This window comes from Streptopelia decaocto, assembly GCF_964273445.1.
Source record: "Streptopelia decaocto genome assembly, chromosome: 13".
Taxonomy (NCBI): Eukaryota; Metazoa; Chordata; class Aves; order Columbiformes; family Columbidae; genus Streptopelia; species Streptopelia decaocto.
The window spans coordinates 15,799,911-15,816,382 of NC_138668.1; the positions used below are offsets into that span (position 1 = coordinate 15,799,911).

Below are 16,472 nucleotides of genomic sequence, written 5' to 3' on the forward strand. Positions count from 1 at the left end.
TTGGACGGAGTTCTCTGTGTGGGGGCGTGCGTTAAACGGAGGCGACTTGTCCTGAAGGATTTTGTGTCATTGGCCAAGGTTTTCTAAAGGTGGTTAAACATTTCTCTCGTCTTGGGGAGCCCACCTGCTGCGGTTTCCAGCAGGTGTTTGAGGGGCTGCCGATGCTGGTGGGTGCAGATCAACTCGCTGCTTTGTGTCTGGGAGCCCAAACTCCCATGTGAATCCTTTTATTACACCTCGGTCTCTGGCATGCTGGCGGAGATTGAAGACTAGAAGTAGCTTGGGTGGGAACGTTGTTTCTGCGTGTTTGTAAATTACTTGGTAAATGGTGGAAACCAAAGAGAAATAAATTAGGATTCTACTAATGGCCTACAGCAGGATTACTGAGTGTGACTCTGGTCCTCCATGTTCCACATGGAGCACATCTTTCCTGGATTATTTTAGAGGGAAATCAAAGTGATGTGAGCAGCACTGTGAATACTGAAAGCTTTAAAAATTGATTAAGGACTCTGAAATAGGGATGAACCAGGTGCCAGGACAGAACTGGGAGTAAACCGTTGGAGGCGGCTGTAACTGAGAGGTGAGTCACTGCAGGCCAAGCAGCCACGGGGCTCTCCAGACAGAGCTTCTGGGCTGTTCTTGCAAGGATTGTATCAAAAAAAAACCAAAAAAGGCACTTGTGAGCATCTCAGCATGCTAGAGGAATGGTGAGATAGAGCACATGCATCCACTTGGGTGGTGTATGAGCTGCCAGCTGCAGCTTGGTTCTTGATGTTTTCTCAAATAATTATTTCCTTTTATGATAAATGAACTTCTCTCAGCTGCTGGTGGTGCTGGGTGCTTAATTTATCCCACGTTAGGACAGCTGTGCAATGAGGAAGCTGAGAACCTGGTCTGTCCCGCGCAGCTCATGATCTTTTCCAGTGAACTGACAGAGGATAAAAGGTTCCCAAAGGGTGAAAGCTTTTAAAGGAAAGGCAAGGCTGCCTGTCACAGCTTTCTGTAGGAATATCTAGAGGTGCTTACATCCCTGGGATCCATCAGCATTACAGTAGTGTTGGAATTAATTTGGGGCTAAATGGTTTGGGTAATACCAGCAAACAGGTGCTGTATCAGTGTGGAGACTTGGCCTAGACCGCTGTGGTTAGTACCTGGAGGAGCGTGACAGCCCCTGCCGAGCTCTGTGCTGCCACGGCCGGGCTGTTAACACGGCTTGGAGCCAGTTATTATATATTTATATGTTATGTAGTTATAGAATTATGATAATTGTATTATATTTTAAAGCAACACATGGAGCAGCAGCAGGCTGGACACACATTCGGAAGAACCGTCTATCTAAACACACAGACGACTCCAAGTATCCCTGTGATGTACATGTCTGCCAAAAATCACTGAAAGACAGGAAAGAATATTTGAATCGCTAGCCAGAATTTTGTGAAATACACAGTTACATGGTCCATTATGCGCAAGATCCTATTTTTTTCCTTTTACTCTATATGACCTTTGGACGTTGCTCTGCACTTCAGTGGAGGGGCTGGGACACAAGGGGGTCACGTTCTGGGACGATGTCATTTGTTCTTTGTTTTATTGTCATCAGCTTTACTCACAAGGAAACGTCCAAGCAATTCCCAGGGACCTCTTTAAAGTTTGTGTTCAGCAGCAGACACACAGGGATTAGATGGTCAATGGGAAAAAAAAATAGGTAATATAGATGATTTAGTTAATCCAGGATACATGGTGATGTGGTGGGATGTCTTGTGAATGATTTGGCAAAACCTGGACTAGCTGGCTGTTTGCTGTGTCTGTTTTTTCCCTGAAGGATATTAGTCCTACAAGAGAAATATTACAGTTACATTTAAGCAAAACTTGTGGTTTTTGAGTTGTGTTTCTGCTCTTTGTGTTCATACTACTGGACTAGACGGATCACTTGTATTTCCCCATCGTGCAGGGAATACAGTTCAGCCGTCCCAAATGAGGGATGTAGTTTTAGCCTGTAAAGAGGTGTTGGAGCTGTTGGGATGGCAGTTGCTAATGCAGGTGACTGTTAGAGGGAGAGCCGTCTTCTGTGTGGTTTCGTGTCATTCATTTAGTGTCTAGGGAACTCTGGGGCCTTGGGCAGCTTCGGGCATCGCGTGTGCATGTGTGTGTGTGTGTGTGTGCAGTTTCTGATGTGTCATCTATGTAGAAATATACCGTGTGGGTCACATACACACCATAGTGGTCTGATGCTTTTAGTTTGGGGCATGCTTTCCTTTTCTAGTTAGCCAGCTCTTTAGCAGCATGGCTTTCTCCTTTTCCACATGTACCTGGAGGACTGACAGCTTGGTGTGTGAGGTTTCATTGATTAAGAGCATCTGAGCTCTCTTCTGCTGGCGGTGGGCAGGGAAATGGATTTACTTGGAGTCCCTCAGGGCAAGGGGCCGCGTGGCTGCAGCGGTGCCATGGGGAGCACAAATCGCTGCTTCCCTCCTGCCTCGGCCTTGTCCTTCCTCCGACTCGCTCTCCCAATGCGGTGTTAGTGTGGCTAACCGAGGAGTTCATTCCCGGGTGCGATGGGGTTTCTGTGCACGGTGGAGCTGCGTTCTGATCAGCGGTCTGGGGAAGAAAAACAAGGGACAGCTGCAGCAAAGCAGCACAGCTTCCAGCTTCCAAATACTGCATCTCAGCTGCATCCGATAATAATTCGTCCTGTTAGCCTTTTAGAGCTTGTTCTGTAGGAACAGGCGGAATCTGCAGTAGCATTTTAATTACTTGTTTTCCATTCGTAGAATCATTTGGTTGGAAGAGACCCTCAAGATCATCAAGTCCAACCACAACCCACCCCTGTCCCTGCCCCATGTCCTGAGAACCTCATGTCCGTCTGTCCAACCCTCCAGGGATGGTGACTCCAGCACTGCCCTGGGCAGCCTGTTCCAATGCCCCACAGCCCTTTGGGGAAGAAATTGTTCCCCACATCCAACCTCAGCCTCCCCTGGCACAACTTGAGGCCGTTTCCTCTGCTCCTGGCGCTTGTTCCTGGGGAGCAGAGCCCGACCCCCCTGGCTCCAAGCTCCTTTCAGGCAGTTCAGAGATCAGAAGGTCTCCCCTCAGCTCCTGTTCTCCAGCTGAACCCCCCAGGGTTCAGGGAAAGTAGCTGCAGGTATGGTCAAATCTGTTGGTATCACCAGTATTGCAGTGAAAGAAGAGCAGGGAAAAACTGTCTTTGGTTAAAGAAAGTAGAATAGACTGCTGGAAAGAGCTTGCAGCTCTAGACCTATGATCATGGTTTCTCTAAAAAAATATAGAATATATAATATGGTGATGTGTTTGTGCGGGGGGCGATTTCTATGCAATCGTAGGGAGCCTTGAGTTAAAATGTGTCAGAGCTCCCGACTGTGCTGTGCCGAAGCTGTGTGAGACTCTTGTGCCATCGTTTCATTTACAGCAACCCAGGTTGATTCAGGACTCGCACTACTTGTTGCATTTTGAATGGAACGTGAAAACCATGCCCGTGTTCTTGTGTCTGCGATTATTGCTCTGTATTACACGACGAGTATTTGCCCCCCGCTCTTTCAAGGTTACACTGGATATTTTGGAATGACTCTATGGTAATACAGGCATTTTATTTTGCATTGTAGACCCTAAAGCGACAAAGCCAGCTGGCGCTTTACTTCTTTAACACTATTCTAGCTCACGGGGATCTGCGAAACAACAAACTAAACCAGCTTTCGGTCAACCTCTGGAATCTCGCTCAGAAACACGGCTTTGCTGACACCAAGACTATGGTAAGGAGAACAGATAATGCAGAGAAATGTTGGTTCTTATGATATTTTGAGCTCCTCATTTGGGAAAAGGTAACATTTTATTGATCTGAATTAACCAAATCTCTTTACAAGTTACTCTCTTAGGGAAAGAAGAGAAAGCATACCCCCCTCAGTTTTTAAATGGGTCTTAATGAATAGGCAGCTTCTCTTATTTCAAGTGGTTTGTATCTTTCTAGCACTTTTAAGCATATTTCACACATTAAGGAACATGGAAATGTTGGATGCTATAACTTTTCAGTACAGAAAACTAGCTTTAAGAGAAATACAGCATTTCAGGAGCAATGCAGCAATTGCACGGTGCGAGCTGGGAAAGCGGGCACGCCACAGCCTTTGAGAAAGACACACATGGTGACGAGCTTGGAGTGAGCGACGCGAGCGCTTGCGTGGCCAGTAAAATCTAGAGAAAAGCATGAGAGTGTCCATTAAAACACCCTGAAATGAGAAACGACAAAGGCACTAAAAATCTCAGAATATCTTTATTTTCGTACCCAGGTGAAAACGCTGGAATACATCAAGAGGCGAAGCAAACAGCCCGAAATGAGCCACTTCACAGACTTGGCCCTTCGGCTTCCCCTGCAGTCCCGCACCTGACGGCGCTTCGCCGAGGACTCACCCGCACAGGAGAGACCTTGACTGAGGAGTTCAGTGTATTGTGATTTATCTTAGTGTGATGGGTTACTTGGACACAGGTAAAACTGTTCTGAGTGCGGTAATTTAACCTGAATTTCTCTTTCCAGTTTTCCCACTACATTATTCTTATTTCAAATGCTGATTTAGATGCAGTAAAGGGTATTTTGAACCTCTGTGGTTGCAAAAGCCTCTCAAAATCTCATCTGTTGTCATTTTAGCAACAAAGGCAGAAAATGAGCTGCAGGATCAATTCACAGCCTCCAAACTTCATCCCACGTGCATTATCATCTTTCCCCTGCGTAGAAAGCAGCATTTCAATGTCATAATCCTACTGAGTTGTCTTCTGCTTTGGGACGCTGACGACAATTGTTCGGTCAGTTCCAATAAAAGAGAAGAATGGCCAAAGGTGTAACTGCTCTGATTTCTACAATACATTTTGACAGACATGTGCGTGCTTTCATTTAATTCAGCGGTGTTTTGTAAAATGGAAGGAATATTCAAGTGCTGTCTGCAAGGCAAATGGAAAAGTATGCGAAGTTCAGTGTCACCGAATAAAACAATACGCAGTTCATCTGTTTGTTCTGGGAGAGTTTCTTTGTATATACAAATGTATCACCTTACCCTGTGGAACTCAGTTCCATGTGCTGCTATTACAGCTGATAAATCTCACTCTCGCTACTTCTGTCCCACGTAAGGAACCATGTTGAGACCTCGCATCTACTGCTGGTTTTGCTTAGTGGTATTTCATTTGAATGAGCTAAATCCTTATATAGATACAAGATATATTTTTGCACAAAATGCTGTATTTGTTAAGGCTAATCGAGCAATCGGTTTTGCTAGAATCATGTATTTAAGGAGTTAGCAAGCTGATAATAAATACCACTCAAATTATTAAACCATTCTTGTTGCATGTTTTTCACCTCCATGGTGGTTATTGAAGAAGGTACACGTAAAATCTGGATTCTGTGTTAAGGTTGTAGAGAACCGAACCTCTGGTCCTGGTATATACGTAAGCGGAGTAAAACTGCAGGAATACAAGATAATTATGAAGTGGTATTGACTTGCTACTGAACCTTTCCAACCTTCAGTTGTAGCTATTTTAATGATACAGGTTCTACAAGATGGAAACTCAGGGACATGTACAACTGTCCTTGGTCCTGTGCATAAACCAGTGTTGCCTGTGGTCGCTTGAGCACAGTATAATTTTGGTTTCTTTATTAATATTTCTTTATTAATTTATTAATTTTCTTTATTAATGTTTGCCTGTTGTCTCACAGTGTAACTTTGGTCTCTTTATTAATGCAAGACTGCCATGAGAAATGCTTTCAAATGTTTTACTGCTCTTCATTAGTGCAAAAATCACTCAGAAAGCTGTACTTAGTTATCAGGAGCAAACTCTGAACATCAAGCTTAGAAGTTAACAATACACTGCAAAAAAACCTGCTTTGGGCTTATTTCCACGTTAGAGCAAAAGTTCAGCTTAAGGAGTGGATCGATAGCAAACCCCTCAGCTGGAGCTGCTGCATCATCTTCACTCTCCCTCAGGAGCTGCCTAAAACACGTTGGACTGCCTAAAACACTGTTGCTTTGTCCAGTGTGTGTTTGGCTGGAGGCAGCTGATTTCAGGTGGAACGATGCACTGGAAGAGTCTATTGTGGTAAGTGAGCTTGCCTTAAAAGAGCAAGAAATTTAGTAGATCAGTTGGTGTGAAGATGATTGGCCACCAAGATGCTGAAGGGAGTGGAGCATCTCCCGTGTGAGGAAAGGCTGAGGGAGCTGGGGCTCTGGAGCTGGACAAGAGGAGACTGAGGGGGGACTCATTCATGGGGGTCAATATGGAAAGGGGGAGTGTCAGGGGAGCCAGGCTCTTCTGGTGACAACCAGTGACAGGACAAGGGGCAATGGGTGCAAACTGGAACACAGGAGGTTCCACTGAAAGATGAGAAGAAACTTGTTCCCGGTGCGGGTGTCAGAGCCTGGCCCAGGCTGCCCAGGGGGTTGTGGAGTCTCCTTCTGTGCAGACATTGCAACCCGCCTGGACACCTTCCTGTGTAACCTCATCTGGGTGTTCCTGCTCCATGGGGGGATTGCACTGGATGAGCTTTCCAGGGCCCTTCCAACCCCTCACATTCTGTGATCTTAGCTAATTTGGCAGAAAAACCAAGAGCTGGGTAAGCAGAGCCATGAACCCAGCTCTGGGTTCCCCTGTGGATCAGCCACTGCTGCCCTGCAGCAGTGAGGGCTGAGATGCTGTTGTGTTCTGCTTAGAACCAGAGCTTTATAAAGCTTAACAACGCTCTCCCATAACAAACAGCACGGCCAGTAATAACATCCAGGACAGTTTTGCACCGTCTTTTTGTAACATCAAGGAAAACACTGACAGGCGGCCTTGGACGCTGGAATTCTGAGCAAAACATGCAGCTGCAGCCCCATGGTTTGTGCTCATTGAAAAGCCAGTGAAAGTGCAGGTTGTCTGAAAACCCAAAGGCTACAAATTTCATTCAGATTGATGCCTAATGAACCCAACATACACATTGTTAAAATTACCTTGCTTTCTATAATTTAGGAAGTCTGGATCCATACATTGGGTGCTGCTCTCCAGAAAGCAATACCTTCATTCACAGGTAACAGCTGCTGCTTGAAAATCCAACTTCCAGAGGAAAGTTAAAATACGAAGGATGTTCAGTGCTATCCATTATTGTCATAATGATGCTAATATTGAAGAAACTGCTTTCTGAGGTAAAAGTCTCCCCTCATCAAACTTGTAGGTGCACCAGTAGTTTCTTCCAAGTAAAACACTCACTTTGTAGAACTGAGTGTAAAAATGTGAAGATTTTACAGAACACTAAAATCCTTTTGAATCACTGAGATGTAGCTAAAAATAAGTTTATGAAAACATCATTTTTTTAAACAAATTACTGTTTCAACTTGTTGCAGGCATTGCCCACATACCTGCTTTTGCCTTGTAGAAAACACTGGAAATGTTTAAAAAACTGTTTAGCTGAAAATCCAGTGTATGCAGTTGAAAACTTGTACTAAAAGTGCCTCATAAATCAAATTTCATAAACATTTTGTATTTTATTTCAAGCAAAAATATGTAGAAAACAAAAACTGCCTGCTGAGTTTTCCTTTTATTACTTCAGAGCTTTAATCTTCAAATTTTATAGACCTGGACGCGTATTTGTCTATGTATGCTTTTTTGTTGGCAGCAGGTTGAAATCCAAGCCCGACTCCTCTGTGTTGCTTCAGCTCCGTTGCTTTGTGGAACTGCATCTCCAGGTTCCGCTGCAGCTCGTCCTGCCCGTCCCTGCCCAGGGCCTTGGTCGCCGTGTGCGCAGCCGCCGAGGGATCCCGGGGAGGCGCGGAGCCCTTTTTCAAGCCTCCCATCAACCTCAAGAACTTCAGTTGTTGCTCAGGACTCTGAAAAGCAGCTGTGCTCCACTGGCCGAACCTCGTATCCTGCGAGGAAAAACACTACAGTTCAATAAAACCGAGACTAAGGAAGGCAAGCCAGGGCTGACAAGGCTGGAAGACTTCGCAAAGGATGTGACAAAAGCTGCTTGAGCGCATCTTTATTAGCATTTCAGTTCATTTAACCTGGAATCAATGAACTTTCAGAACCTCCCTCCCTCTGTCCTTGGACATCTCAGCTGTTCTGCTCTCTGGACAACATCTACCCAGCCCCAAGAGCCAGACCTTGCCCCATCGCTTCCCTCCTGCTCAGACAATTGTCAGACTGAATTCTTCTTCCCCCTGTCACTTGTTATCTTGTCCTCTCCCTCCTGCCTGGTCAGGTCGCTGTTGTTTGCTGCAGGGTCTTGCTACGTTCATTTTGGGGACACCGTTCAGTCTGGCTTAAAGCCTCCCATGCATTAACTGCCCTGCACGGTATTGAAATAACTCACTTTACAATTTTCAGGATTTTTCTTTTGTCCAAGTACAAGCAGAACTGTGGATAACACAAAATACATCACAAAGCATACAGGACAACGTTTCTGAACTTTTGGCTTACCTAAGAACAGGCTTCATTATTCCAGGATCTGATTTGGCTCCTGAGCCATAGCCAGGAGCTCTGCGGTCATTTATAGCTGTTTATGGCAGGACTGCTACTCCCCATTTTTCCTTCAAAATTGGGGGTGATATTAAATGGAAGGATGTTTGATCATTAATTAAACAGACTGAGCTGGCTACATCAAAGGAAAAAACTGTGAATTCAGTTGTGGGGTTAAGTAAGGCTGAAATCCTCCCAACTGAACAGCTGTAGTTTGCATGGAAACAACCATTCTGCACCGGGCTGCCAACACTACACACGGCATGCTGCACAATATTGCAACGCTGGAGTATCGTTCACTGTTACAGGCCAGAATACTTGCTGTTAAAAGAAAGCTACCCATAACCTTTGAGTATTTTTAGCTGAGTCAAAGACAAGTTGCTGTATAAGCCCAGGTCTGTGATACAGATGCAAGCACACATATATATACATATATGTCCCCCTTTGGAATGGGACACATCTGCACAGCTGCAAAATTAATGATGGCGTGTCAAACCCTGTGATTTTGGTAAGTGAACTGCAAAGCCGTCAGGAGACGGACTGAGCAGCCCACAAAGAGTCAAGAATCAGCTTTCAAAGGCTGCAGTGAAGAGGTCAAAGTCTGGAGAGGACTGACTGTAAATATCACACGCGTTACCGGTTGTCATCCCTTCACCTTTCCACGTGTGCCCGTTTCTGAATGTCTGAGAAATCTCCCAGGTAAGAATTCAGATACAATCCCATGACTGCTGTCCCACAGCCTACAATTATTTATATTTCACAGCAAGCAGAAAGTGCTTCTGTTGCAATTTGTTGTGGCTCCTTCTCCAGAGAAAATGTTGCTTTTGGGGCCTGATGATGGGAATTAGAGCTCCGTACAACACCAACTGCTGTGGGAACTCACTGCTCAGCTCCCGGACGCCCCTGGGATCCTACAACCCCATTCTCTAGCGTGACCGTGTGGCTGTGTCCACGGTCCCCGGCCACACACAAAACACCGCAGTGATTTCTGGAGGAACGTGCTCTGGGACACAATACTTCCCTCACATCCAGGTTCATACGTACCTGTTCTGCTTGGGGACTGAAAACCTTAGTTTTGCCCGATTCTCTATCAATTTCTTCTTGCAGGGCCTGCCGCCTCACCTAGCACACAGGAAAAACAGCACAAGACGCTATCTCCTGGCCGTTACACCGCGGTTAATTCAATTTGCAAGGAAAAGATAAGGGAAGAATAAAATAAGTCGTTCTTTTCAAATTTTTGCGAGGATAATTAAAAAGTTGCACGTGATCCTTTGACACACTCAGCACAACAACTGGGACTTTTCAAGTGGTATTTTAGATTAATACTTCGGTTTATGTTTAATCTTCTAATGCAGGTAACAGCTACACTGAAGCTGACAACATCAACATGAGGCAAAGAAACCTGTGTTTAACCTTATAAACTACTGTAAGCTTCTGATATTGATTGGGGCTATATATTTTGGACTCCACACCTGGAAGGCAACACACACTTTAAGCAGAGCTCTATTTAGGGAAATCTTGGTGTAGACAAGCAACAAGGCAGATTTTTGTTATAAATTCTATGCGTGCATTAAATACTGACTTGCTTCATATCTCACACAATTAAGACAAAGGATACCTTGTCTATGTTAACTTCATCACAGTTTCCTTTCTTCTCCTGCACAATAGTTACATCATCCACATGTTCCTGTAAAACAGGAAAAAGCGTGTATGAGTATTTTTATCCATTCTGGTTAATTAGAATTTACACAGCTCTGACCATTAAAGTAGGAAAAATACTAAGCAATACAGCAGTACTGTTCTGGAGCGAGAAGTAATAGATCTAAGCTGGAAATGCCAGTTAAACCACTGTATTTCTATGGAGAGATTTTCTCCCCAGGGAAGAAATAAGGGACATAAATAAAGCTTAAAAAAAAATGTGGTAAGATAATGGCTCTTTGAAACCACAGGCCAAGCTTGAGACATGTTGATCCCAATAGCCAGTTAGAAAAAGAACAACCAAGAGGCAGCTGTGTTGTGCTCCCTCCCTCATGTGCAAATGCAGAGCAGATGATGGTTCCCAATACGCTTCCCATTACGGAAGATTTTTGAGCATCCGGTGTAATGGGATCAGCGACAAGTCCAGGACAGTGATAAATTACAGCCGTAAGTTTAGACCAGCCTGGCAAAGGTGGCCAAAGGGAAGATCTATGGATAGAGCTATAATGTTGTAATCCAAGCATGAAATAGCCAGGGAACACCAAGACAAGGAAAAGATGTGTAACGTGCTTCTGACAGCAGAAGCGGCTGTTACCTTTTGTGAGGGTTCAGTTTTATTTAAAGCCCATCATGATTTACCTTGTTTTCCAGAGCTGCCTTTTATAAGTTGATTTCACACGCTCACAATTACACGCACCGTTAAAAAACACGAGGACACCGTCTGCAATCAGGAGCTCGTTCTCTTGGGTGAAAAGGAAAAGCTAAAACCAACCCCTGATTTACTTCTAGGTGGCCTGGTCCTGTCTTTTCAGATCTATCGAAACAAGTGGGAAAACCATCGCGACAGGATCCTGCGGCAGGAGGACGGTGTCCAAGGAAACGATTCCTGGCTTCTCCCCACTCCACCCACCCCGAATGCAACAGCATCCAACAGGAAAAATATCAGTCGTTGGTATTAAGTGGGTATCACTCCACGTTTTCTTTAAAAACTGAGTCTTTTGCTTGCTGCACGAGCCCAACAGGGGTTTTCAAGGCACACGGCAGCATGGGTGACACACTAAGACTAGAAAATGGTTCAGGACTGCAACGCAGTTGAATGCAATATCAATATCAGCCATTGATGACAACGGTGTCTTCTGGCCTGGCAAGAATGAGGTTTCTCTAGAACTGCTTGACCCAGACTTAGAATTGCAGAATAATTTGGGTTGAAGGACCTCCCCAGCTCCCCCAGTGCCCCCCCTGCCATGACAGGGACATCTTCACCAGCTCAGGTTGCTCAGAGCCCCGTCCAGCCTGGCCTGGGATGGCTCCAATCTTCAATCTTCTCTGAATTACTTTTTATTATTAAAGGACAGAGCTGAAGAGGGAAAACCAAACCACACAGAATCACAGAATGGACGGGGTTGGAAAAAACCTCAGAGATCATCAAGTCCAGCCCTTGGTCCAACTCCAGTCCATTCACTAGATGATGGCACTAAGTGCCATGTCCAATCTCAGTTTAAAACCCTCCAGGGCCAGTGAGTCCAGCACCTCCCTGGGCAGCCATTCCAATGCCTGACCACTCTCTCTGCACAGAATTGCTTTCTAATCGCCAGCCTAAGTGTCCCCTGACAGAATTGAAGCCCATGGCCCCTTGTCCTATTGCTAACACGTCACTCTACACCCTTCTCCTCAACGGTTTGCACGGCATTTGCTGTGGTGTCTGTCGTAACTTGTCACCACCATCCTGCAAGTTCACTTGTCACCGTCCGGCTTATCTCACCTCCACAGAACGTGAGCAGCTGCGCAAACCAAATAATGTCTAACAGTCTCAAAAGGGCAATGTCAATTTAATTAGAAAACGCATCCCAGCAATGAAACCACCTTTGAAAGGTCAAAAGAAGAAAACTTAAGTAGAAAGCCCCAAACATCTGCTCACCGAACCACTGACAACCAGAGACAATCCCACCACAACGCTTTGTGGAGAACAATGTATATGCATCTCCATAAAGGCTGAAGAACCTGCTTATATAAAATCTGTACTTAATCATTAGCATTAGACCCCAGAAAGCAGCCAGCTTTCCCCAGAACATGAAGAAACTGCATATGTGAGTGCATAACAAAGAACCGCACACCGTGAAGCGTGCTCCACAGACCTCCCCACTGCTGGATAAACACCAAGCAGAGCGCAGCTTCCCATCACCTATGAAAATTAAAAGCAGCTCCTAATGACTTGTAATGAGCTGCTATCAAAGTTGTATAAGCACCTAAATATACAGACACATACTTACTGAATTTCTGAGTGTCTCAAAGCTTGACCCCTATTGACGACAGAGGCTGGGCATGCAGATGCTAACGTTAGGGACTTAAATAGCTTTAAAATATGACCCTAAGCATATATATTAAAAAAAAAAAGGAATGTTTGGAAAAAAAAAAAGGAAAAAAATTAAAAGCAATAAGCCCAGATCTTAGTAGTCTAATTTTGGGGAAAAAAAAATCAAAGACAAAACCTCTGTATTTCAAATCTTCATTTCAATTCTTCTACTCTGTGTTTGTTCCACCCAGCAGTGGCAACGGGCATGACAGTGGAATGGGATGGGGTGGGGTGGGATGGGATGGGATGGAATGGGATGGGTGGGATGGGGTGGGGTGGGGTTCCCTTCAACAGGCTGGACCTTCAGTTATCATTTACACATCTCTCAAATGTTTCTCTTTTCTTGCAGAGATTTATATTTAAGTAAGAATTTGAGTTTAGGTTGCCCTCTGCTATTTTTCTATCAAAATGTATACAAGGGTGCCCTAGGCCTGGGCTGCAATGAGGATTCTTAAGATTTTCTCTGAAGCTTCATCCAAATTAAACACCACATTTTGGCTAAATTTCCCCCTTGTTTCTCACACTATGCACCTGCAGCAGCAACAGCGGCAAAAGCTTGAAGGGAAGTCTAAAAAACAGGCTTTAGATGCACTCGTGATGCTCAAGTTACCAACCTGCTCAGGTTAAATGACATGGTATTAAAATCCTATTTTTTAGGAGGGTTGCCACTTTGCTAGGAGCAGGAGGGACAGGAGAACATCTATGACTGTACATACTCGTTTTCTTTTTGTGCGAATACTTGCTGTTAGTTGTAATATTGACATTTTCACAATCAAAACACTAGATGACCACAGCAGTGGGCATTAAACAATCCTTTGCTGCATTTCACAACTATGAGGTGCCAAAATCAATAGATCACAGAATCCCGGAGTGTCAGGGGTTGAAGGGGCCTGGAAAGCTCATCCAGTGCAATCCCCCATGGAGCAGGAACACCCAGATGAGGTTACACAGGAAGGTGTCCAGGCGGGTTGCAATGTCTGCACAGAAGGAGACTCCACAACCCCCTGGGCAGCCTGGGCCAGGCTCTGACACCCGCACCGGGAACAAGTTTCTTCTCATCTTTCAGTGGAACCTCCTGTGTTCCAGTTTGCACCCATTGCCCCTTGTCCTGTCACTGGTTGTCACCCAGAAGAGCCTGGCTCCATCCTCCTGACACTCCCCCTTTCCATATTGACCCCATGAATGAGTCCCCCCTCAGTCTCCTCTTGTCCAGCTCCAGAGCCCCAGCTCCCTCAGCCTTTCCTCACACGGGAGATGCTCCACTCCCTGCAGCATCTTGGTGGCTGATGAAGATGAGCTGATCCCGCTTCCCAAAACCCAGGGGAGCCCCTTTTGACCTGGTGCAGCCCCATGCTGAGCAGACACAACACCCGCAAACAGGGACCGGCCTGAACAGCCGCCGGTGCCGCAGCTCAGGGTGCACAGACCGCACGCTCTTTCACAACTCACCAGCGCCTCATCACCCACCTCTTCTCTTTCGATCTTTTGTGTATTTGCTTTTGAACCTGGATCTTCAGCAAAGTCCTGCAGTACTTCGTTTTTTCTTCTTTTCCTTTTTCTGTCATAGAGCACATGATTACTATCGCGTAACACCTGATCTCCCCCATCCCCTGCGACACGCTCAGCTCGCTTCATTCCCCTCTCTTTGTTCTTTTTATTGCTTTCCAGTAGCATTATTTTTTGGCTTTTAGATGCACTGTTTAGAGAAACGTTTGAATATGTTGTTTCCTCCTCCTCTTTCCGAACCTTCTTTTTCTTCTTGATGACTTCATTATCATCCACGATATCCCTTCTGTGTCTTTTCCCAGAAAGCTCCTTTTCCTCAGACTCAGCTTCTCCCTGCGCTGGGAGCTGCTTGTCAGGAGCTCTGTGCCCACGGTCCTGATCACCTTCACATGGTAAGGAACAAACATCTTTGCTTCTCTTCTTCCTCTTGCTCTCTCTAACACTCCCAGTAGTCTCCTCTTCCTCTGTATTTGTCCATGTAATTTCCTGGGAATTCTTTCTTGGCCTTTTTCTGAAGTCACTTAATGCCGTGGGGCTATTGGGAACTCCACTGAAGTCCTCCTGATTATCTGTCAGTGGTAAAAAGGAGGCAGATTTATCTTTCTTTTTCTTCTTCTTCCTTTTCACGTAACTCTCCCCATCATTCTGGATAATCTCTATCCCATGGTTCTCACCCCTAAAAGCTTTTTCTGGTGAAATGTGTTTGTGTGGCTTTTTATGAGCTTTTTCACACAGTTTATGTTCACCGTCCTCTAATGAAAAACTCAAAACGCCTTTCTTCTTTTTCTTAGTTACTTCACCATCCAGCCCCAAACTCCAAGCAATGTTCTGTCTGCTTCGTTTAAAAGCAAATTCATTTTCCTTGGTACCACCTGTCGCATGATGCGAGAGCTCCACACCTCTGCTCTGATTGTTCTCCAGCGATAAGGAGCAATGACACTGGGCCTTCTTTTTCTTCTTTTTGAGAATTTTAATTCGTTCCTCCGATTCTTCTCGAGGTTCTGAATCCAGATGGCTCTCTATACTCACAAAGCTTTCTGAACGTGCTTCTTTCAGTAATTTAGAGCCAACTTTCTTTTTCTTGTGTTTCTTCTTCTTCTTCTTCAGTTCTAATTGGTCTAAGCATTCATCTTCCTTTAATTTTTCCTTTTTCCGTACCTTTGTTTTTGTCTCACCCTCAGTTCCAGTGTCAGTTTGAACACCTTTCTCGATTACAATGATAGGCTGGCTCTTGCTACTCTTCACCCTTTTCTTTTTCTGTACGGGTTCCTCAGGAACTCCTTTTCCCTTTTTCTTTATTATCATTCTGAAAAATGAAACAAAGATGTTAGTGCACTGCTTCAGCAGGACGACACGGGTGCTGCTCCGTTGGGTCCTCCTTTATTCTGAAAGCACTCCCGCCATGTCATTATCCCAACACCCTTTTTCCAGTGTCATAACCCGCGCTCCACGATGGGAGGAACCAGAACTGCCTGCAGCACTGACAAAATGCCCTACGGGAGCGGTCAAGGGGGATTTTTGGTCTTTTATTGCTGTCCTAGTTACCCTGTAACTCTGCATTTGTCTTTTTGACAGCTGCTGAGCGTGACATTATCACAGAAATATCTGCCCTCTCTAAATCTTCTCTAAATGACAAAACATACACACATATAAATCACTAACTATAGCTAAGGTGGTTTTTCACATGTGTGACTTTTCCCTTATTTAAGAGTGAAGTCCACATCACTTTACTGCCCACTTAACATTACAAGACCCTCTCAAGGCACCTCAGTTGTTACCTTGAATTAGATTCCATTTGCAGTTTCTCATTCTTGCTGTTCATTCCCTTTCTGGGGACATTTATGCCTTGAGCAGGTTACGGCAAAGAAGCCTTTGGTACCTGCCTGGTGACCTCCCTGCTGAGAAACCTATTTATTCCTACTTGGTTTCCTATATTTTAATCAATGACAAATCCACAAGACTGAAGTGCCTTCACAGAACCCCAGAGTGTCAGGGACTGGAAGGGACCTGGAAAGCTCATCCAGTGCAATCCCCCATGGAGCAGGAACACCCAGATGAGGTTACACAGGAAGGTGTCCAGGCGGGTTGCAATGTCTGCACAGAAGGAGACTCCACAACCTCCCTGGGCAGCCTGGGCCAGGCTCTGCCACCCTCACCGGGAACAAGTTTCCTCTCATCTTTAAGTGGAACCTCCTGTGTTCCAGTTTGCACCCACTGCCCCTTGTCCTGTCACTGGTTGTCACCAGAAGAGCCTGGCTCCATCCTCCTGACACTCCCCCTTTCCATATTGATCCCCATGAATGAGTCCCCCCTCAGTCTCCTCTTGTCCAGCTCCAGAGCCCCAGCTCCCTCAGCCTTTCCTCACACGGGAGATGCTCCACTCCCTGCAGCATCTTGGTGGCTGCGCTGGACTCTCTCCAGCAGTTCCCTG

General features: G+C 45.3%; 2 protein-coding genes across 3 annotated transcripts in view; one reads left to right on the forward strand and one right to left on the reverse strand.

The window, feature by feature from the left end:
• VPS35L (VPS35 endosomal protein sorting factor like) overlaps positions 1-5,004 on the forward strand; it is a 56,619-nt gene extending 51,615 nt beyond the window's left edge. The window contains exons 30-31 of the mRNA XM_082064766.1: positions 3,618-3,764; positions 4,296-5,004. Of these exons, the coding sequence (XP_081920892.1) occupies positions 3,618-3,764; positions 4,296-4,394 (246 nt within the window). The 3' untranslated portion in view covers positions 4,395-5,004. The remainder of the gene's footprint in view (positions 1-3,617; positions 3,765-4,295) is intronic.
• Positions 5,005-7,486: 2,482 nt separating this feature from the next.
• On the reverse strand, positions 7,487-15,878 carry KNOP1 (lysine rich nucleolar protein 1). Of its 2 annotated transcripts, XM_082064769.1 has the most exons (5): positions 15,820-15,878; positions 14,003-15,347; positions 10,103-10,171; positions 9,529-9,606; positions 7,487-7,892 (listed from the first exon to the last, which is right to left on the reverse strand). In XM_082064769.1, exons 1-5 carry the CDS (start codon positions 15,861-15,863, stop codon positions 7,581-7,583), a joined length of 1,848 nt encoding a protein of 615 aa, XP_081920895.1. In that variant the 5' UTR covers positions 15,864-15,878; the 3' UTR covers positions 7,487-7,580. The 2 variants fall into 2 exon arrangements, with proteins under 2 accessions (XP_081920895.1, XP_081920896.1); XM_082064770.1 differs by lacking the exon at positions 9,529-9,606.
• Between the last annotated feature and the right edge of the window lie 594 nt (positions 15,879-16,472).